This window comes from Macaca mulatta, chromosome 16 (genome assembly GCF_049350105.2).
Source record: "Macaca mulatta isolate MMU2019108-1 chromosome 16, T2T-MMU8v2.0, whole genome shotgun sequence".
Taxonomy (NCBI): domain Eukaryota; kingdom Metazoa; phylum Chordata; class Mammalia; order Primates; family Cercopithecidae; genus Macaca; species Macaca mulatta.
The window spans coordinates 90,944,699-90,966,682 of record NC_133421.1 but is presented as its reverse complement, the minus strand read 5'-3'; the positions used below and the strand labels follow the sequence as shown (position 1 = coordinate 90,966,682).

General features: G+C 59.0%; 1 protein-coding gene across 23 annotated transcripts in view; it reads left to right on the top strand.

The window, feature by feature from the left end:
- SLC38A10 (solute carrier family 38 member 10) overlaps positions 1-20,707 on the top strand; it is a 51,767-nt gene extending 31,060 nt beyond the window's left edge. For 11 of the 23 annotated variants that reach the window (XM_077973213.1, XM_077973206.1, XM_015120573.3 and 8 more), the window contains 7 exons: positions 4,865-5,021; positions 12,595-12,762; positions 13,152-13,640; positions 14,215-14,334; positions 15,711-15,734; positions 18,650-18,826; positions 19,036-20,707. In XM_077973213.1, coding sequence (XP_077829339.1) covers positions 4,865-5,021; positions 12,595-12,762; positions 13,152-13,640; positions 14,215-14,334; positions 15,711-15,734; positions 18,650-18,826; positions 19,036-20,165 — 2,265 coding nt within the window. In that variant the 3' untranslated portion in view covers positions 20,166-20,707. Of the gene's footprint in view, positions 1-4,864; positions 5,022-12,594; positions 12,802-13,010; positions 13,641-14,214; positions 14,335-15,710; positions 15,735-18,649; positions 18,827-19,035 lie in introns of all 23 variants that reach the window. The other 12 variants (XM_077973208.1, XM_015120574.3, XM_077973212.1 and 9 more) reach the window with 3 other exon arrangements.
- The last annotated feature ends 1,277 nt before the right edge of the window (positions 20,708-21,984 follow it).

Sequence of the window (21,984 nt, the reverse complement as noted above, 5' to 3'; positions counted from 1 at the left end):
TAGAATTTCCACACTCCAGTATTATTTTAAAATAATTCCTCCCTCATTTTTTCTAATACTTTAATGACTTCTTTTTTTTAATTTAAATCTTTGGTCCACCTGTATTTTATTTTGGTGTAAGAAACAAAGGATGTTTCCTGAGTTTGTTTCTAGGTGGTTCTGTGGTCGTCAGACATGATTTATTGAATAATCATCACTGATGGGAAATGGTGTCACTATTGTAGGTTAAATTCTTGTGTGTATTCAGGCCTCACTTGGGACCTGTGTTTTACTTTATTGGCTGGTCTGTCCTTCCATACCGTGTTAGTTGTGTGTTAGTTGCGTGTTCGTTGCGCACCCTGGTGACACCGAGCTGTGACTCGTGGCTCTTGGAACATTTTAATTCTCGTCCCGCCTCTTGGCTACGAATAATACGTTTTCTGCATAGTCCTCTTTGTTTTATTTTCTGTGTGAATGTTGGAATCAGCCGATCTGACTCTAACAAAAAATTCGTCCTTGGCCGGGCGCGGTGGCTCAAGCCTGTAATCCCAGCACTTTGGGAGGCCGAGACGGGCGGATCACGAGGTCAGGAGATCGAGAGACGATCTCGGCTAACACGGTGAAACCCCGTCTCTACTAAAAAAATACAAAAAAATAGCCGGGCGAGGTGGCGGGCGCCTGTAGTCCCAGCTACTCGGGAGGCTGAGGCAGGAGAATGGCGTAAACCCGGGAGGCGGAGCTTGCAGTGAGCTGAGATCCGGCCACTGCACTCCAGCCTGGGTGACAGAGCAAGACTCCGTCTCAAAAAAAAAAAAAAAAAAAAAAAAAAAAAAAAATTCGTCCTGCTTTTTATCTTTCAGTCTAACTGGCTTCTTGAAACTATAGATTAACTTGGGAATTGCCGTCTTTACACTGCAGCGGACACGCAGGTGTCCACGCGACTCCCCTGCCCAGCAGGAGGGCACCGTGTTTGGCTTCTCCAGACCTCACGAGGTCCTTCGTCCCCGTCTGTTTCCCAGGCCGCTGTTGGCTGCACTGCACGCTATCCTGGATCTCTTTTCCCCCTGGATTTTCTAAGTGGCTGTTTGTGTAAAGGGAAGCCAGAGATTTCATAGGTGACATTTTCACCTGTTCACCTTACTGTACTCCTGCTGGATCTCTTGGCTTTTCACCTGCAGCTAATGATGATGTCACCTCCCTCTTTCCAGTTGCCGCAGCACTTCCTCCTCTCTTGCCCGTGTGTGGCGTCATGCGCCTGTGGCCACGGCGCTGCTGGTGTAAGTGGCTGGCGCGTCACTGACTCACTAGTGTTTAACCGTTAACCCAGTGTCGGCTTTTGACTTGATGTGTAGACGTGTAGACAAACGCGGAGAATCGAGTGAAAGAAGCATCTCTCTGTGCCTGCTTTGCCATGTTTTTTAGAAGCTAGAAAGCGCGTTGAGTCGCGTTCGCCACGGTTTGGCTGCGCATGGAGGAGACGGACAGGTTTCTTTCTCCCTCTGACTTGGGTCTGGTGTGTCCCGTTCCCAGCGCTCCTGCGGCTCTGCAGTAGGTCGTGGAGCCAGCAGACGACGTGTGCCATCCGCTCAGCATGCCCTGTTTCCTTAGGTATGGAGATGTCAACACCACAAGGCTGTACCCGGGGCCTGTGGCGCAACATCTCGGCACGGCCACTGTCCCAGGGGCTCCGGCCGTGCCATGGAGGAGCACAAGCCTGGGTCTGCGCCTCAGCCCGTCTGAGTACTCTCGGCGATGTGGTGCCTGTACCCGGCCCAGGGACCTCAGGAAGAGCCACAACTGGTGCTATGCTGGGATGGACAGGGAAGTGGGGACACCTGTATGGTGGGTGAATCAAGGCTGTGCTGGAGAAAGACGTGAAAAGAAGGAATGTTCCAGCTCATCCTCACATCAACCGGGGGCAGGAAGATAGGTCAGCCCTGAGGGAATCGAAAAGATACCTCTGTCACCACGTGTTTTGTTCTTTGTTTTTTGAGACGGAGTCTTGCTCTGTCCCCCAGGCTGGAGTGCAGTGGTGCGATCTCGGCTCACTGCAAGCTCCGCCTCCCGGGTTCAAGCGATTCTCCTGCCTCAGCCTCCCCAGGAGCTGGGACTACAGGCGTGCGCCACCACACCCGGCTAATTTTTGTATTTTTAGTAGAGATGGGGTTTCACCGTGTTGGCCAGGCTGGTCTTGAACACTCCTGACCTCAGGTGATCCACTTGCCTCGGCTTCCCAAAGTGCTGGGATTACAGGAGTGAGCCACCACACCCGCCTTGTTTGGTTCTTTATTTTGAAAGTCAGAAAAGTTAAGGGTCTCTCCAATCCTGAGTGAGGCTGGGGCTTTGGTCCTGCTGCCTGGGAACCATGAGGGGGTGGAGCAGCAGGTGGCTTAGAAGGTGCCTGAGGGCCACGCCGAGGGTGGATCCCTGGGGCATGGGAGGCCGCCTCACAGGGGCGCACCCAGAGGGCAGTAGTCCCCAAAAGGCCTGAAAGCCGGCCCCTGCTCCTGGAAGATGTAATGAAATGAACACTGTGACTCGCAGACATGAGCCACCAGCGGGGCGTCTGCCTGTAACCAGGGAGGATCCCCAAGGCCTGCTGAGGCTTGGGGCCTTGCTGGGTGGGTGCCTGGATGCTAACCGGGCTGCCCTGAGACCCAGATTGAGGCGCGTGGTGCACAGCAGCCAGAGCCCCCGCCTCCAGCTGTGCTTTTCGTGACGGAAGTGCGGAGTGTGGACTCGCGCTCTGTCTACACGTGTGGAGCGAAAGTGAGCGTTTTCTCCCCTGCCCCTGGTGCTTCTCTCTGCATTTGACTCAGCGATGCCTTGTGTGTCTGGAGGCCCTGATCACTTCTGCAGGGGAGGGTGCTATGATCCGGGCAGTGTGTGGCCCCTGGTCAGGCCCCTGGATTTCCAAACTCAGGTGAGACGTCTGGAGTGGGCTTGCATTCCTCCTGCCGGCCGGCTCTGCGGCTGTGTTGATCTGATCGCTGCCGAAATGAAAGTCTCGGGGTGCTCTGAAACCAGGTGTCTGGCACACTGGTCCTGTTGAACGACCGTGTCCTCAAAGGAAGTTCTTCGGCTCTGCAGGAAGCTGTGCTGGAAGGCACAGGACTGGAGGCTGCGCTGGGGCTCCATGGGCTTCCCCCTGCCACTGAGCCTGGGCAGCCGCTGCACTCCCCACAGGCCCCCCAAGTTCCCAGCCGTCCCGTCTGTGCCCAGTTAGAGGTGAGGGTGTGCTGCCCTGCGGGGCAGGGTTCCTACACTGAGGGGCTTCCCAGGGCTTCCAGACAACACGGTCTCCTGTCCAGGCACTTCCTGGTGGGTCGGGTTAAATTTCCATCCAGACCCTTGATCCCAGGTGGCCCGAGCCTGGTGTCTGCCCTGTGCTGGCTGGCAGAGGCCTCGGGAGGGCAGGGCCTGAAGACAGAGGTCCAGGGGCATCTCTGGTGTAGGAGAGGTCACAAGGGCTGTAACGGGCCCCCAAGGCCTGCCTCTGATGGCCTTTCCTTCTGGCATCAGGCCTCTAAGCCATGGCCACCCATGTCACCCACTGACAGCTGCTACCGGGCAGGCCTTTCCACACATGCTCCCTACACAGATCGCATAGCCTCGGGAGATTTCAGGTTTCTTCCTCTTTTTATTATCTTAAGCCTGCTTTGGGCGCGGTGGCTCAAGCCTGTAATCCCAGCACTTTGGGAGGCCGAGACGGGCGGATCACGAGGTCAGGAGATTGAGACCATCCTGGCTGACATGGTGAAACCCCGTCTCTACTAAAAAATACAAAAATCTAGCCGGGCGAGGTGGCGGGCGCCTGTAGTCCCAGCTACTTGGGAGGCTGAGGCAGGAGAATGGCGTAAACCCGGGAGGCGGAGCTTGCAGTGAGCTGAGATCCGGCCACTGCACTCCAGCCTGGGCGACAGAGCGAGACTCCGTCTCAAAAAAAAAAAAAAAAAAAAAAAAGACTGCTTTGGTCGCCTTCCGGACACCACCACTGCCCTGGGACTCTTCCCTTCGCTGCAAGGAAGATGTAACGTGGCTGAAGGGGCCTGTACAAATGCAGAACATTTGGGGCCAGGGTGAGGCAGACTCTGTGGGCCACCGAGCCTGCAGGCCTTGCCCGGACCTCCAGAACATACATCAGACAGTGGCCCCACGTGCACCTGGGGCAGGCCTGCCATCACCACATGCTCCGGCCAGCTGTGGCTACTGCCAGAGGGGCCTTGGGCTCCCTGGGCATCCTACAAGCCCTGAGGCACACGGCGGCCGGGCTCTCTTCGGCGGAGCCCACTGACCTCAGAGCCTCAGCAGCACCTGGTGTCCGGAGACACCAACAGTAGCCCCGTGCTTCCAGGTGGCAGAGAGGGAAGTGGAGGAAGCAGGCTCTCCGCCGGCTTTTCTTTTTCAGTCGCCACCAGCTTCAGAGAGTGCGGGTCCTTCCCGCCGCGGAGCCCTCTTCTCTAATTGTGTTGGACCAGGGAGGTGTCACCAGTTCTTCTGAACGGATTCTGTCCCTCCCGCTCCAGCCTGAATGGCTGGCATAGCTCTGACAGGGTTGGCCCATGACCCCAGCTGGCGGGGAGGGCTTGTCAGCCACAGGCTGGATGCCAGGAGTCCCGCCATGCTCTGAGAGCAGCGCATCAGGGCTCAGCCCTCTCCCAGCCGTCAGGAGCTTCGCCGGCAGGCGGGCCCAAGTCTCCCCGGGAGTGGCCACCTGTCCTCAGGCAGGGCCGACTGCACGCCTGTCACCCTCGGGGGACTTTGTCATGTCCACTCTCCTCGTGCCTCACCCCGTCCCGGAGCCTCTCTGCCAGGCCAGTTTTATGCTCGGCAGGAGCGGGGGCCACAGCTGTGACTCCCGCCCCTGGGGTCTTTGTCTCCGCAGGTGGTGCTGTGGGTCGGCCTGGGCATCCTGGTGGTGAGCACTGTCACCACACTGTCTGTGGGCGAGGAGGTCCCCGAGGACTTGGCAGAGGAAGCCCCCGGTGGCCGACTTGGAGAGGCCGAGGGTTTGGTGAAGGCAGAGGCAGCGCGACTCTCAGGTATGCCCACCCTGGGCCTTTGAGCCTTCTCAGGGCAGGTGCCCACTGGGCATCTCCTGGGTCTGGTCCAAGGATTGTGCTTATCTGCTCAGTGGCCTCTGTCCTATGTGGGTGCAGCCAGCGGGGTAGGGCCACCGCCTTGCCCATGAAGATGCTCTGTGCACCATGGCTGGCTGTGGGGTGACCGCCTGTATGCAGGGAATGTGGGACAGGAGTGGCCGCCTGTATGCGGGGAACGTGGGACAGGAGTGGCCGCCTGTATGCGGGGAACGTGGGACAGGAGTGGCCGCCTGTATGCGGGGAACGTGGGACGGGAGTGGTCGCCTGTATGCGGGGAACGTGGGACGGGAGTGGCCGCCTGTATGCGGGGAACGTGGGACGGGAGTGGCCGCCTGTATGCGGGGAACGTGGGACGGGAGTGGCCGCCTGTATGCGGGGGGACGGGAGTGGCCGCCTGTATGCGGGGAATGTGGGACGGAGTGGCCGCCTGTATGCGGGGAACGTGGGACGGGAGTGGCCGCCTGTATGCGGGGAACGTGGGACGGGAGTGGCCGCCTGTATGTGGGGAATGTGGGACGGAGTGGCCACCGGCCTGGATGCCTGCCACTCGGTGGGCTAGGTGGGGTGTACGTTTCTGAGTGTTGCTCACGTGCTGTTCATTTGAGGATGTCAGTTTCTCCGGTTTTCTCCTGGACAGGGTCGGCGATCAGGCCTCAGTTTGGTTTGCTGCTTCAGGTTATTTATTATTTGTTCACCAGGACCGTGGGTGGAGTTAGGACCGTGAGCCCTCATGCAGCTAGCTGCAGGCCACTTTGGGATGGGCCCCGCGGTGCCCCGTAATCTTGACTCTCCGTCTGTGGCACAGTCCCGGCCGCGGTGCCCCGTAACCCTGATGCCTCCGTCTGTGGCAGAGCCCAGGGGTGCAGAAATAGGTGTTTCCTGAGTGTGGCTTTCCAGGTGCAGCTGCAGCTCCGTGGCCTGGATGGCTACTGCCTCCCTGACCCTCCCAGGCCTAGACGGGGAGTGCCACACTGGGCAGCCCTGCAGGCAGCAGACCTCCCCGGGCCCAGGCCTGCCCACGAGCTCTGAGTGGCGCCAGGCAGGCATGGGCAGGCAGGTGCCGTCCACGATGACCTTCATGCTGGGGTCTTCTGCCCCTGACAACAGCCGGGTTTATTCATCCACAGTGCCTGTGTGTCCGCCACGTCCAACGCACCCCTGAGCAGAGGCCCCAGCTCAGTCAGATTGTCTGGGCGTCATCTGCACACCACCCGGGGAGCCCTGGTGAGCAGTACCGGCTGTGGCTGGGGGTCTCAGGTCGCTGTGGAGGTGCTGGCCAGTGACTTCCTCCTCGGGGAGGGGCCTCCACTTCTATAATGGCCAGGAGGAGAGGTCCGTCGAAGGGAGCCCCTGGCTTCTGCTGAGCGTGTGGGGGCGCCGTCTCAGCCGTGACCCTGGGGCTTCTTGTCATCTCTGCTCTGAGCTCCGCACTCTGTGCCTGGAAAGCTCCTTCCCAGTGTTGTCACCTCATACACACCCTCCGAGGGTCTCCCTGGATCCGCTGTGCTCAGATTTGCCAAGGATGACTGTTCCTGGATGGCGAAGGTGGGCAGGGGAGCCCTGCCTTCTGGGTTCCCTGCAGCTGGCGGGGCTGTGGCTGGGGACAGTTGGGGTCACCAGAGGAAGAAAACGTGAGTGTTGGAAGCCGCCGGTGGCTGCCAGCTGCCCTGCGTTGGCTTTGGTGATTCGGCCTGGAACAAAGTCCACCTGGAGAGGCAGGTGGGGGTTTTACACCCACCTCAGCTGGGGCCCCAGGCTCGGTGCTGCTGAGCAGGGCCACCTGTTGCTGTCCAGGCCTCTGGGCTAGAGTGGGCGCTGACACGGAAACTGTCGGTGGGTCCAGTGTGCTGGGACCCCCCGGCCTGGGCAGTGAGGGGTGTCGCCCTCGTCTAGCGGGCTGCTGGGAGTGGACTTCTCAGTGGCAGCCAGCAGGAAGCTCCCCGTCCCCCCAGCCCTGCACGGCCTCCGCTTGCGGCTGGTGCAAGCAGCTGTATCCTGTCATGAGGCTTGTGCGGGCCGCGAGCCTCCGGCTCACCTGGTGCCCTCCGAGGCCACATCTGGTTTCTATTTCTTCCACGAGGCTGTAACAAAACACATGGCCCCTCTCAGAACCACATGCCGCTTGTTTTTAGCGTGTCTCCGATTTTCCAGCCCCGGCTCCCCCATGATAGATGGGCTGCCTGGCTGAGGCTGAGCTGGGGTCGAGGGTCCTGCACCGATGCGCGCTCCCTGTCAGACGGCTGAGCGGAGTTTTATTGGTCTCCTTGATGCTGCAGAGGCCAAAAATGGTATCTGCTGACCGGGTGAGAGTCCTGCGTGGCCCTGGGCTATGGCTGGGAATCCCATCCTCATGCAGATGTTGTGGTTAGACGCGCACAGCCTGGGCCCCATGCACGGCCTCGCAGGTCTTTGTGAGCATGGCTGAGTCCCTACCTTGAAAGCTGGGAGTCGGGCCGTTCCTACCTGCTCTCTCTAGCACCCTGGAGGCGAGGGGCAGGTTCGGGTTTTGTGACATCTGTTCCTTTCTTGGAGCTGCAGGTCCCCCGTCCCTCCCGGTTCCTGCACGCCCCTCATTTGCTGCACGGGGCAGCACAGCAGGGCCCACACCCCTCAGGCACCCTCGTGCCCGCTCCCCCAGTGGGGCAGGCACAGCTGCACTTCCACTCGGTGAGCAAATGAGGCAGCGGCCTGGCTGAGAAGGGAGCCAGAATGCGGTGATAGGGGACGGAATGAGGGTCTGGCTGGGTGTCGACGGGTCGTGCGTGTTGGTGCAGGGGCAGAGATGGCCACAGTTCTGTGTGCTCAGGCCCAAGCGGGGACACACGGCCCCCACGCGTGGAGCCAGGTCACATGGCTCAACCCAGGCCAGAGGTTGCGGGAGGCAGGGTCCTTCGGAACCTGGCCAGGTCCTGTGCGGCTGGCACAGTTATCTCAGACAATGGAATCAGCTCCCTGCCATTTCAGGACAGCAGCAGAAACACGGCACAAGATTATAACAGGAGGAGAGGTGTGGGGGACACAGCAAAGGAGCTATCAGAAGCCTTCTCCGGGCCAGTGTGGTGGCTCACACCTGGAATCCCAGCACTTTGGGAGGCCAAGGCAGGAGGATCACCTGAGGTCAGGAGTTTGAGATCAGCCCGGCCAACATGGTGAAACCCCGTCTCTACTAAAAATACAAAAATGAGCCGGGTATAGTGGCAGGATGCTGAGGTGGGAGGATCGCTTGAGCCTGGAAGGTCGAGGCTGCAGGGAGCCGAGATGGCACCACTGCACTCCAGCCTGGGTGACAGAGTGGGACCCTGTCTCTTAAAAAAAAAAAAAAAAAAAAGGCCGGGCACAGTGGCTCAAGCCTGTAATCCCAGCACTTTGGAAGGCCCAGGCGGGCGGATCACGAGGTCAGGAGATCGAGACCATCCTGGCTAACACGGTGAAACCCCGTCTCTACTAAAAAATACAAAAAAACTAGCCGGGCAAGGTGGCGGGCGCCTGTAGTCCCAGCTACTCGGGAGGCTGAGGCAGGAGGATGGTGTAAACCCAGGAGGCGGAGCTTGCAGTGAGCCGAGATCCGTCCACTGCACTCCAGCCTGGGCGACAGAGCAAGACTCTGTCTCAAAAAAACAAACAAACAAACAAAAAGCTTTCTCAGTAGGGCATTGCTCCAGCAAGGTGGCAATGTCCCCACAGTCAGAGGAGAGAAGGGGGAAGCATGTGGCCCTAAGTCTCTCACAGATCATTCCGTGCTGTATGGAAGGAACTGGGAGCTTCTCCCGCCTCCCAAGAGACAGCAGCAGTGCCAGCCGCAGTGGAGGCAAAAGCAGTGGTGAGGAGGTTCCGCCTGCTGGAGGCTGTACCAGGGCCTGGCTGTGTTGCCAGCCCAGACACCCGGGTACCAGGAGCCAGATGGCCTGGGATTCCCCTTCACGTTTGGAAAGATGAGACCATGAGGTCATCGGTCAGCTATGTGTGGAAGATTGGGCTGTAAAGCCAAGCCCTTAATGAGTAATCCTTTCTCATGGCAGCATCAAGGGAAAGTCAGAAAGCAGCTATTGGAAAAGTTGCCTAAAAGCAGGGACTAGCTTTTAAAAGTCATGTCAGCGGCCATTGTTCCCGCCTCTTGCGAGTGTGGCGCCCTGGGATCCCGAGCCTCCTCGTGAACTTGGGGTGGCGCTCGAGTGGATGAGGAACTCCATCAGTGGGATGCTGGGACTATGTTTCTTTTTTTTTTTTTTGAGATGGAGCCTCGCTCTGTCACCCAGGCTGGAGTGCAGCGGCCGGATCTCAGCTCACTGCAAGCTCCGCCTCCCGGGTTTACGCCATTCTCCTGCCTCAGCCTCCCGAGTAGCTGGGACTACAGGCACCTGCCACCACGCCCGGCTAGTTTTTTGTATTTTTTAGTAGAGACGGGGTTTCACCGTGTTAGCCCGGGTGGTCTCGATCTCCTGACCTTGTGATCCGCCCGTCTCGGCCTCCCAAAGTGCTGGGATTACAGGCGTGAGCCACCGCGCCCGGCCACCGGGACCATGTTTAAAAGTCGCTTCTTCTGGGGACCATCTGACATGACTGTCTCCGCCTTTGCTGATCACAAGGCACACAGAGGGAGCCACGGCGGGTCCAGGCTGGCAGCCTGCAGAGCCACCTTGCCAACTCTTGGGGTCTGGACGGCAGCGTCGCTGGCCTCCCTGCCCGTCTGTGCTGGCCTTTGGTCTGGGGTGGACGCCAGCCTTGAATGTGGAGTTGGGGACGCATTAGATGTTGCCCCTTCCCCTCCAGGTCACCACCTCCAAGTCCCCGAGTGTGCCTCACTCCAAAGACTGAGTCCTGAGCTGTGGCCTTGGCAGCCTCGGGGCCTCCGTGCCCGACTGGACAGCAGGGAGGAAAGTGAGGGATCCGCCTCCGCCGTGGCCCAGTCGTGGCCTCTGTCACTTGTTAAGAAGGTGTGTGTTTCTGTGCGTGCCAGGAGCTGGGAACCTGCGTCAGCACCCGGCAGTGAGGAGCCGCTGGGACAGGGCCTAACACGGCATCCCTGGCGCCGGCGCCGATGACGCCCACGGGTCGTGGTTTTTTGTGACTGGAGATGATTTTTGTTTTTCTTTTTGAGACAGAATCTCGCTCTGTCGCCCAGGCTGGAGTGCACTGGCACGATACTGGCCAACTACAGCCTCCACCTCCCAAGTTCAAGCGTTTCTCCCACCTCAGCCTCCCGAGTAGCCGAGAGTATAGGCACGGCACCACACCCGGCTAATTTTGTATTTTTTGTTGAGACAGGGTTTCGCCAGGATGGTGTTAAACTCCTGACCTCGAGTGGTCTTCCTGCCTCGGCCGCACCGCACACCTGGCCTGGAGGCGATTTTTGAAGCCGAATGAGGGGGACGGTTGCTCTGCGGCAGCACCCTCCGCTGGGTGTTCCTGGGGGGGTGTGTGGAGCTGTCCCTCTTGGCCGTGGCCGCCTCTACTGTGGCTTAGCTGGTGTATTGCTGGCCTCTTAGGAGAAGAAATTCAGATGCCAGAGATCTCCTCCCTCCTGAGGAGCTCAGTCGTGAGCTGGCGGGGGCACTGCCCACACAGGGCCCCTTTCTGTCTTTGCGCAGCCTGTGTTCATGTCGAGATCCGAAGCGGCTGGCAGCGCTCAGATGTTTTTCAGTTGCTAATTTTGAAGTTTTGTGTTAGTTTTACTGCAGCCAAGAGGCACTGCGGGCAAACTGTCCCTGACGCAAAGGTCGGCTCCGCTGTGGAAGAGGCTGTGTGCATTGCCCGCGGACAGCTGCAGAGCGCCAGGCATGAAGGCTGTGAGTGCGGCCCTCGGCTGGTCAGCTGCTGCCGGCGGCGGGGAGCCAGGACGCTCGCGCAGCCTTCCCGCAGGTGCCCGTGCAATCCAGCAACACTTGCAGAACGCTGAGAGGCATGGCGTTCCCGGGAGGTTCTCCAAAGAAAGGGACCTCTGGGGCAGCTCCTGGCTCACCGTGCTCACCTCCCATCCTGCGGCTCCTGCACCCACACGGAGCTCCCGCTGGAGCCCCAGACGGTCATTCACGGCCTGAGGAACTGAATTTTGCTTCGTGCTGAGAAAATGACTTCTCAGAGGCAACTTGTCCTGTGACAACGGAGATTTCCTTTGTTTTGCTATATTTTCCCTTCCCCTCCCCAGCCTCCCTTTCTTCACGTAGTCATCCATTGGACAGGCCCTCTTGAGTGACAGTCGTGGCTCGTTTCTGCATATGGAGCCTCTGCCGAGGCTTAATCATGTGATGGCGACTGGTGTGTTTTCACTTGCTCTGGCGGGTGGCCAAACGCTTATAGAACTGGTCACTTGGGCCGGGTGCAGTGGACCACTTGAGGTCAGGAGTTTGAGACCAGCCTAGCCAATGTGGTGAAACCCTGTGTCTACTAAAGATATACAAAAATCAGCCAGGCATTGTGGCAGGTGCCTGTAATCCCAGCTACAGGAGGCTGAGGCATGGAAATTGCTTGAACCTGGGAGGCAGAGGTTGCGGTGAGCTGAGATTGCGCCACTGCACTCCAGCCTGGGCGACACAGCAGGAGTCCGTCTGAAAAAAAAAAAAAACCAACAACAACGGTTGAATTTGTTACTTAGCTAAACTGTAGAGCCTAGTGTCTGCTTTCTGTTAACTGGTTTATTACCCAGTAGGGTGGTACCTATCCTCTACAGTTTGTCTAGGACTCTCAACTCCAAATTGACAACAGTGTAACTGTCTGTTTCCCTAGACTAACACATCAGGCTGCTCTTAGAAGGCTGGTATAAAGCTAAGATAATTGTCCCCATTTTCTTCTCCTTTGGGAGCTGGTGAGCCCCCATCTGCTGCTCTGAACCGGACTCTGTGAATTCTTCCCCAGACAGCTTCACCTGAGTCCCCCTAGGCTGCAGCGCCTGTCTCAGTGGACATATGGCCTTGCTGGGACAGGAAGGTGGTGATGGAGGTGATGATGGCGGTGATGGAGGTGATGATTATGGAGGTGGCAGTGATGCAGCGATGGTGGTGGGGATGGCAGTGGTGGTGGTACGGCTGGAGATGATGGTGGTGATGACGGAGGTGATGGCAATGATGGTAGGGGTGGCAGTGATGGTGATGGTAGTGGTGACGGTGGTGATGGCACTGATGGTGGTAGGGATGGAGATGATGGTGATTGGTAGCGGTGATGGTGGTGGAGGTGATGGTGACGGTGATGGCGGTGGTGATGGAGGTGATGGCGGTAATGGAGGGGACTGTGGGAGAGTCGGTCGGTGGGCTCATGCTGCCATCTGGTGGTAATGACTGAGTATTACATGGACTCTAGCTCTCCCTGCCCCCAGTTAGGTGTAAATTGCATTTTGACATATTTTTGTTATGAATACACATGAAAAATGACAGTTTTCTGTGCTACTTAGCTGCTAATGATCGAACAGGAAAAAAAATAACTGCTTTGGCTCTGCCATTGGGCTGGAAAATATGGTAAGAGTCCAGGGAGAGCCGCCCTGCTCCTGCAGTGCGGTTCCCTAACTGTGCCCTGCTCCCAGCCCAGGATCCGGTCGTGGCCATGGCCGAGGATGGCCGGGAGAAGCCGAAGCTGCCAAAGGAGAGAGAGGAGCTGGAGCAGGCCCAGATCAAGGGGCCCGTGGATGTGCCTGGACGGGAAGATGGCAAGGAGGCACAGGAGGAGGCACAGCTTGATCGCCCTGGGCAAGGTACTGGGCACTGGCCGGGGGTGGAGACGGGGAAGGGGGGCCCCATGTCCTCCTCTGCAGGCCGGATACCCTGCGGCGTGGCTCTCGGGGCTGTGTGTGTGTGTTTCCCTTCAGCCCATCCTAAGTTCTGGTCATTTTTGTTTTCTGTGTCTTTCAATTCAGATGAATGTGCTGCCCCTCCCAGAGCAACTTGTTTGCAGCTGCCCCTGGTGTAACTTTAGTGTCAACTGCGCTTGACCAGGCAGCAGGGAGGCCAGCGGGGAGGTGGTATCTGTTGGCCTGTGTCACACTGTTGGGAGCCAGAACCCAGGGAAGAGCCCAGTTCAGATTCCCTGGGAAGGGAAGGAGGGGCCTCAGCCTGACCCCATCTGTCCCCCATGCCCTTACAGGGATTGCCATGCCTGTGGGCGAGGCCCACCGCCACGAGCCTCCTGTTCCTCACGACAAGGTGGTGGTAGATGAAGGCCAAGACCGAGAGGTGCCAGAAGAGAACAAACCTCCATCCAGACACGTGGGCGGAAAGGCTCCAGGGGTCCAAGGCCAGATGGCACCGCCTCTGCCCGACTCAGAAAGAGAGAAATGGGAGCCGGAGCAGGGAGAGGTTGGGAAGAGGCCTGGACAGGCCCAGGCCTTGGAGGAAGCAGGCGATCTTCCTGAAGATCCCCAGAAAGTTCCAGAAGCAGATGGCCAGCCAGCTGTCCAGCCTGCAAAGGAAGACCTGGGGCCAGGAGACAGGGACCTGCATCCTCGGCCCCAGGCAGTGCTGTCTGAGCAGCAGAATGCCCTGGCAGTGGGTGAAGGGGAAAAGGCCGATGGGGTGCCGCCACCAGGCAACGCCGCCGGGGATACAGGGCAGCCCGCAGAGGACAGTGACCATGGTGGGTGTCACCCTGGGCTCGTGTGGGACAACGCTTCCCTCTCGGGCTGGGGAGGCTGGGCAGGGGCAGCAGAATCGATGGCTCCTCCCTCAGGCCCCAGTCTCTCGCCCTGCTCCAGATTAGCATGCAAATGGGGCGGCCCGGCAGCTGGTGGGGACAGGAAGAGGCTGGTGGCTGACAGCTACTGTAATATCTGTCACACAGTTGTTTGCCAGACCACTAAATGTCAGGTGCCGCGCTGTGCTCGTGTGTCTGCGCGTACACGGGGGGTGGCGCGGGGGGCGCCTGACAGGTAACACGTTGTTAAGTGCCCGTCTAAGAGCTGCTTAGGACGGTTCTTGCATTTTAATTGCGAAGGCAGTTAACATTGGCTCATTGCCACAAGCCTATGAGGTTGTTAAATATTTTTTTATTGCTTCACTAGTAATCATCAGGTTGAATATAAACTGTGCTGACGGGGGTGTCTCTTTAGAAACATCTGCCACCTCCTTTTGTCCTTCCCTTGCCTTCTGTCCCCCCCCAATCCTCCCTTGACTTTCCTGCAAAACCTCCTGAGTCTTCACCGTGTGTGCAGGTGGGAAGCCTCCCTTCCCAGCAGAGAAGCCGGCTCCGGGGGCTGGGCTGCCGCCTGAGCCTCGCGAGCAGAGGGACGTGGAGCGAGCGGGCGGAGACCAGGCGGCCAGCCAGCTGGAAGGTAAGGCCTCGGCCCCACAGCTGCCCGCCTCAGGCCCAGGGAGCAGCAGCCCCTCCCCTAGCCCTGGGGGGATGCCCAGGTCATCCTAGGGAGCCCTGTCAGGCACCCTTCTCTTTCTTATAAGCAGACCCCTCGGATAGCTTTCTGCTCCCTTCCCATCAGCAGCTTGCTTTCTGGGAACGTTTTATCCCTCCCTGGGAGCGTTTTATCTCCCTTACTCCCCTTTAAAACACCTGCAGCGTTGTCACCTGGCTTGTGATTACCATTTTGTCTCATTTTAAAGCAGGTTTGTTAGCAGTTCTAACACTCGCAGTATTTAAAGCCAGGCAGGTGTGGGCGTGCCTGCACCCAGATGTGGAGGTTTATTTTAAGGCTGTGCCCCGAGGGGACCCGGCTTGCGGGTGGCTGCACCCACCCTGGTCCTAGCAGAGCCCCAGCCCAGAGCGCTGCTCGCACTCCCTCGGCCCTCGGAGCTCGGCTGTGTTCATCGGCAGGGATCTGTCACCTGTTCCTCCAGGAAGGCTCCTCATGCCTTTGCTCTCCTGAGAATAAAACTTACTGTGACTCCTCCTCCAAACTTCCTGCCCCTTGGGTCCCAGCTGTTGGCTTTTGCGGCCCCTCCTTGTGACCTCACGCAGTTGGGTGGCAGCAGCCCCCCCGTGGGCCTGCTGGGGACAGGCTTCTGTGCCATGTCCTCTCCCAGGCTGGGGGTCCACTCACCCTCTGAGGGTGTGTGGCTGAGCCCCCGCTTGCCAAAAGTCAGGTACATTTGGTGGCAGCGTCCAAGCCTTCTCTCAGGGTGGTCAGCCGTGCCCCATGCGGCGTCCACGTTTGCCCCGGCATTGAGAGGGTCTGTTCCAGGGATCTGTATGGGGGTCACAGGGCACAGCCGCTCCAGCCTCCTGGGCCAAGCCCCTGGGAGCAGGTGTGGGAGCTCTGGGCCAGCCTTGGCGCGGGCACCTCCCAGGGCGTTCGTAAGACACGCACTTCCTGCCGGCGCCTCTTGCCCTGTGGCCTCAGGACAGCCGGTCCGAGGGAGGGCGGGTGCAGCAGCCGTGTCCCGGTGGCCTCAGGACAGCCATGTCCCAGTGGCTGCAGCCTGGCTTCTCACGGGTACACCTCACCCTCCTTGCATCTGCAGCGCGGAAGACAGAGCCGAAAGGTGCCCCTGGGCTTCCGGAGCTCTGAGCTGCTTCAGAAGTTCGCACGTGTGGGATTTTGTCTTAGGTTTTAGTCAGGCCATATTTTTTGGTTCCAATTCCTATGCTCTGTTACCTGAACCTGTTTGATTCTTTTGATTTTCTTCTTTCTGAAAAAGACTTTTCACGGTTTCCTATTCTGCCTTTCTTCCGTATGCCTCTCAACGGGACGAACAGCTGAGATTAAAAAGATAGTAGCAGGTACGAACCCAAAGGAGTGTGCTGAAGTAAAGAGCGCGCCTGGAGGGCCTCAGACCTGAGCGCAGCCCCTCGGCGGCACACCTGCCCCAGGACAGCCCTGCATGGGGACACGTGTCAGGCCCCAGACCCAGGCTCAGCCGCAGCCCTCAGGCGGGGTCCCGATGCCCACTCTGCTCCCTTGTGTTATAAATGCCGTGGTCCTCCTCAGCCCTGCTGTGGCCTTGCCTGTCATCAGGGGGCAGGCTGCTTAGGGCACCAGCCGAGGCGGGGCGCTGCCTGCGCTGCTGCCTCATGGGCCGCCTTGAGAGATCTGTGTGGGTCTCAATAGGTGGGTGGCTCCGTGCCTTCTGCAGTCTGGTCCCTGTGGTGTAGGTGGGCTCTGGCTGTAGGAACAGCCTGTCTCCTCCACAGTGCTTCACATGTGTCCCATGTGGCTTCTGGCTGGACGTGGCAAGGCTCCTTCCTCCCTCCCCCTCCCCCTCTTTTTTCCCCTTCTTCCTCTTCTCCTCCCTCCTCTTCCCTCCCTCCTTCTCCCTCCCTCCTTCTCCCTACTCCCTCCTCTTCCCTCCTTCTCCCTTCTCCCTCCTCTTCCCTCCTTCTCCCTTCTCCCTCTTCTCCCTCCTCTTCCCTCCCTCCTTCTCCCTCCTCTTCCCTCCCTCCTTCTCCCTCCTCTTCCCTCCCTCCTTCTCCCTCCTCTTCCCTCCCTCCTTCTCCCTCCTCTTCCCTCCCTCCTTCTCCCTCCTCTTCCCTCCCTCCTCCTCCCTCCTCTTCCTTCCCTCCTTCTCCCTCCTCTTCCCTCCTTACCCCTCCTCTTCCCTCTTTCCTCCTCCTCCCTCCTCTTTCCTCCTCTCTTGTCCTCCTCTTCCCTCGCCTTCCTTCTTCTCCCTCCTCCTCTCTTTCTCTCTCCTCCCCCTCCCCCTCCTCCCTTCTGTCTCCTCGTCTTTGCTCCTCTTCCCAGCACCAGGCCCAGGGCTAGTCCTTCGGGGAGCAAGTGAGGCCGTGGTGCCTGCCCTTTCGGAACCCTGTCCTGGAGTACGGGGAGGTGTCACTGGCACGTGGGATCTTGTCCTTGTACTGTTGACGATTCTGTGGTTGAGCCCTGCAGCACCCAGGGCGAGAGTGTGGCCCATGGCCAAGGTGGCTGGTCTGCTGCCTGCACTTCCTCATGTGAAAGGAGGTTTGCAGGAGACCTGCTCTGCCCGTCATGGCCTTTCCCTGCAGGCAGGCGTCTGGCCTGGGGTGCTGGCAGGGAGCAGGGGCTGCCGCTCGAGGGCCAGCCCCATGGCCCTGATCTCCTTGGAGCTGGCCCTGTCCCCCACATGCAGGGGTCTGGGCGAGGCCCAGGGCTGCGTTCCTGGGAGAATGCTGACCCTGCGCTTCTCTGGCTGGTCATGGTGTCACTGGGGAGGCTGGGCCGGCGCATCAGTCTATGTCTGGCATGCAGGGGCCCTCCCTGAGATATCTGCTCTCACTACTCGCAAAACATCCTTCTTGCTCCTGGATTGAACTTTTGTGCCTCACAGCCCTAACCCATCATTTTTCAAAGCTTCCTATAATAATCTGAAAATGTGTTGTAAAAATTACATAATTCACGGCCGCTTGCAACAAATAACTGGCCAGTGCTGAAGCGAGTCGGACCAGGTGCTCCTGCAGCAAGTGTGCGCCAGCTGTAACCCGGGCAGGCCTGGCCCTGCAGCAAGTGTGCGCCAGCTGTAACCCGGGCAGGCCTGGCCCTGCAGCAAGTGTGCGCCAGCTGTAACCCGGGCAGGCCTGGCCCTGCAGCAAGTGTGCGCCAGCTGTAACCCGGGCAGGCCTGGCCCTGCAGCAAGTGTGCGCCAGCTGTAACCCGGGCAGGCCTGCCCTCTGGCCCTTGCTGCCGGCACCAGCTCTTAATGCTGGGCGCACCAGGGCTCCCCATCACGCAGGACCTGCCCAGAATTTCCACAGCAGATGGTGTTCAGGAGCAGTGGTCAGGACGGCTGGCCGGGACCTCACTGACGCTCCAGCTCCCATGCTCCCCTTAAAAGAAGACAGCTTTTGTTTGTTTTTAAAATTCTCATCTCGGAGGAAACTTTCTAAAAGTACCAATGTTCTTTTCAAAACATAGCTTACAGTTTTTCTTTTCTTTTTTTCTTTTTTGAGACAGGGTCTCGCTTTGTTGCCCAGGCTGGAGTGCAGTGGTGTGATCACAGCTCACTGCAGCCTCAACCTCCTGGGCTCAAGTGATCCTCGGGCCTCTGCCTCCCGAGTAGCTGGGAGTACAGACGCCTGTCACCACACCCTGATAATTTTTATTTTTATGTTTTGTGTGTGTGTGTGTGGAGGTGGGGATCTTGCTGTTTCCCAGGCTGGTCTCTACCTCCTGGGCTCAGGCGATCTGCCTGCCTCGGCCTCCCAAATTGCTGGGATTACAGGCATGAGCCTCCGTGCCCAGGCTTATTTTCTTACATATTTGTCCTAGAACAACTGAATGTGTAAAGTGGAAAAAAAAAGAAAAACCCACCCAGCCCAGATAACCATCTCTGACATTCTGGCACATTCCTTTTGACTCCGTGTTGCTCTGGACACTCATTTTCATGGACAACAAGCAGGCTTGCTGGGGTCCTGCCGGGTGCAGCTGTGGCACAGCCAGTGGGAGAACGATGCAGCAGAGTGGCTGGCTGGCGGGAGAGGCCGTCCCGGGTGGGCTTCCAGGGGCAGTCAGGGCACAGCCTCTCCCGGGCCCTCGGACCTGCATGTCTCACTGCGCTGTCCGGGCTTCATGGTCACGGTCATGACGAGTGTCACCAGTGGCCAGTGTTCGGGCGCACTCCCTGCAGGTGACCTGTGTGTTGTCTTGCTGTGGGCGCAGTCTTGGCCCAGCAGGATGCATGAGCAGCCCCGGCACCCTCTGACTGTGTTCTTTCCAAACCCAGAGGCTGGCAGGGCAGAGATGCTGGACCACGCCGTCCTGCTTCAGGTGATCAAAGAACAGCAGGTGCAGCAAAAGCGCTTGCTGGACCAGCAGGAGAAGCTGCTGGCGGTGATTGAGGAGCAGCACAAGGAGATCCACCAGCAGAGGCAGGAGGATGAGGAGGACAAGCCCAGGCAGGGTAGGCTGGGCCGGCGGATGCAGTGGGGTGGGGCCAGGCAGGGGGTCTCCTGCCGTCATCATGCGGCTGGGTCTGAGCCTCGGTGGCCTCAAGTCCTGAGGGTGAGTGTGGGTTTGGTTCCCAGTGCCCAGTGTTGCTTGTTCTTTTGGGCCCCACTGGCACCCTGTGTTCAGTGCTGTGGCTCAGTTGATGGCCGACTTCATTTGCAGTGGAGGTGCATCCAGAGCCCGGGGCGGCGGTGCCCAGAGGCCAGGAGGCCCCCGAAGGCAAGGCCAGGGAGACGGTGGAGAATCTGCCTCCCCTGCCTTTGGACCATGTCCTCAAAGCTCCCGGGGGCCGCCCCGCTCCATCCCAGGACCTTAACCAGCGTTCCCTGGAGCACCCTGAGGGGCCTGCAGGCAGAGACCCTGCTGGCCCTCCTGATGGCGGCCCTGACACAGAGCCTCGGGCAGCCCAGGCCAAGCCGAGAGATGGCCAGAAGGATGCCGCCCCTGGGGCAGCTGGCACGGTGAAGGGGCTCCCCAAGGGCCCAGAGCAGGTGCCCGTGCCAGACCCCGCCAGGGAAGCCAGGGGTCCAGAGGAGCACCTTGCAGAGGAATTCCCCAGGCAAAGTCAGGACATTACTGGCGGTGGTTCCCAAGACAGGAAAAAACCTGGGAAGGAGGTGGCAGCCACTGGCACCGGCATTCTGAAGGAAGCCAACTGGCTTGTGGCAGAGCCAGGAGCAGAGACGGGAGACGCTCGCATGGAGCCCAAGCAGATGAGCCGAGACCTGGGCCTTGCAGCGGACCTGGACCTGCCCGGCAGGGCGGGAGGAGCGGCTGCACAGCCCCAGGCTGTGGTCCACCAGCCGGAACCGCGGGTCATCTCTGACGGCGAGCAGGACGGACAGCAGGGCCACCGGCGGGACCATGGCGGTCACCTGGAGATGAGAAAGGAGGCCCACGGCGGGGACCATGTGCCTGTGTCTCACGGGCAGCCGAGAGGCAGGGAGGACGCTGCTGTCCAGGAGCCCAGGCAGAGGCCAGAGCCAGAGCTGGGGCCCAAACGAGCTGTCCCGGGGGACCAGAGGCCGCACAATGCCAAGCCTAACCGGGACCTGAAACTGCAGGCTGGCTCTGACCTCCGGAGGCGACGGCGGGACCTTAACCCTCATGCAGAGGGCGAGCTGGCCCCAAGGGACGGGGTCATCATTGGCCTTAACTCCCTGCCTGATGTCCAGGTGAACAACCTCCGTGGCGCCTTGGACGCCCAGCTCCGCCAGGCTGCAGGGGGAGCTCTGCAGGTGGTCCACAGCCGGCAGCTTAGACAGGCGCCCGGGGCTCTGGAGGAGTCCTAGCACCTGCTGGCCATGAGGGCCACGCCAGCCACTGTCTTCCCCGGCCAGCAGCAGGTCTTTCTCAGCCGCATCCCAGCCGAACTCTGGAGGTCACACTCATCTATCTCCAGGGTTTCACGTCTGAGGCCCTCACCAAGTGTGAGAGTATAAAAGATTCACCGTGGCATTGTTTCCAGAATGTTCTTGCTGTCGTTCTGTTGCAGCTCTTAGTCTGAGGTCCTCTAACCTCTAGACTCTGAGCTCACTCCAGTCTGTGAGGAGACGTGGCCTCCGCTGCGAGCCGGCCGGTGCACGCCCAGGCTCAGGCTGGGAGCCGCTGTGTCTGCGGTCAGGCCTCCTGCTTCTGCCAGGCAGCACGCGTGGTCTTCAGGTTGAGCTCGGCCGTGCGTGGAGGTGCACATGGCTGCTGATGGTCCCAGCACAGGCTACCGTGCGAGCCAGCGTCCAACCCCAAACTTGCAGCGACTCGGAGTTATAACTGTTTACTGATGTTTCCCACAGTGTGGCAGGAAGTTTTGAATAAACACTTTTGCCTTCGCCCAGCCTCAGTGGGTGCTGTTTGGTGTCCGGGAAACGCAGGGAGCAGGGGCCGGACTCGCAAGTGGGGCATCCAGGGACACTCCTCTTGGTTGGCCCAGCCCTCCATGGTCTGTGTTTTGCAAAATCCAGTTGTGGCTTTTTTTTTTAAAAGTAAAAAACACCACTGATACCTGATTAGTGAAGTTGGGGGAGTGACTGAAAGTCTGAGGCCAGCTCAGGATTCCACATGTATAAAGTAGAGGCCAGAGGTCACGAGGGAACAGTGCCATGACCTGAACATCGAGCATCGCAGTGACTGGACACGAGACGCAGCACAGCCCCAGAGAGACCCTGTGAGCAGGCAGAGACCCGCCTGGTGCCAGGAGGTTGTCCAGCCCCCAGGGCCAGGCCGACATGCATGCTGCCCCGTGTCCAGGACAAGCTCCACAGCCCTCTTGCCTGGCGGGAGAGAGGAGGTGCTGCTGTGTCCAAGCACGTGTAGATGGGGACTGCTTCCCTGAGTCTGTGTCGGCTCGTCCTCTGGGGAGTTTGTGCCCCGACCCTGCCACGAAGGGGTCTGGGGGGCCCATGTTGGTGAAGGGTCTCTGCACGGAGGGCCCGGCCTCGGCCTCTGGCGGTGTCTTCCACCTGCACCTTTTGATATCCTTTGGCTTTTTATTGTAGTTTCTTACCTTGAAGGATGTCACTGGGCAGCCTGAAGACTGGAATTTTTTTTCTTTTGAGACAGAGTCTCACTCCGTCGCCCAGGCTGGAGTGCAGTGGCACAATCTCAGCTCACTGCAAACTCTGCTTCCTGGGTTCAAGCAATTCTCTTGCCTCAGCCTCCCTAGTATCTGGGACTACAGGCAAGTGCCACCACGTCCAGCTAATTTTTTTTTTTTTTGTATTTTTAGTAGAGACCGGGATTCACCATGTAGGCCAGGCTGGTCTCGAACTCCTGACCTTGTGATCCACCCACCTCAGCCTCCCAAAGCGCTAGGATTACAGGCTTAAGCCACAGCGCCCGGCCTGAAGACTGGAAATTAACTAGAGGGAAGCTTCTGGAGGCTGAGTGGTGACGCCTGCGGAGTCCCGTGGGCTGGGAGGAGGCTGCAGGACCAGGGGCACTGCTCAGCAGTTGGGAGGTACCCCGCCAAGGGGGTTCAGTCCTGGCCATTTCTGTCTTTCAGTCTCAATTAAAAACAGTTCCAGATGAACCACTGCTCAGTGGTAAAACGCCTTCTGGACGTTCCCCTCAGATTGGAACTCCATTTGTTAAATTGCTCAAAGTGAGATTTTC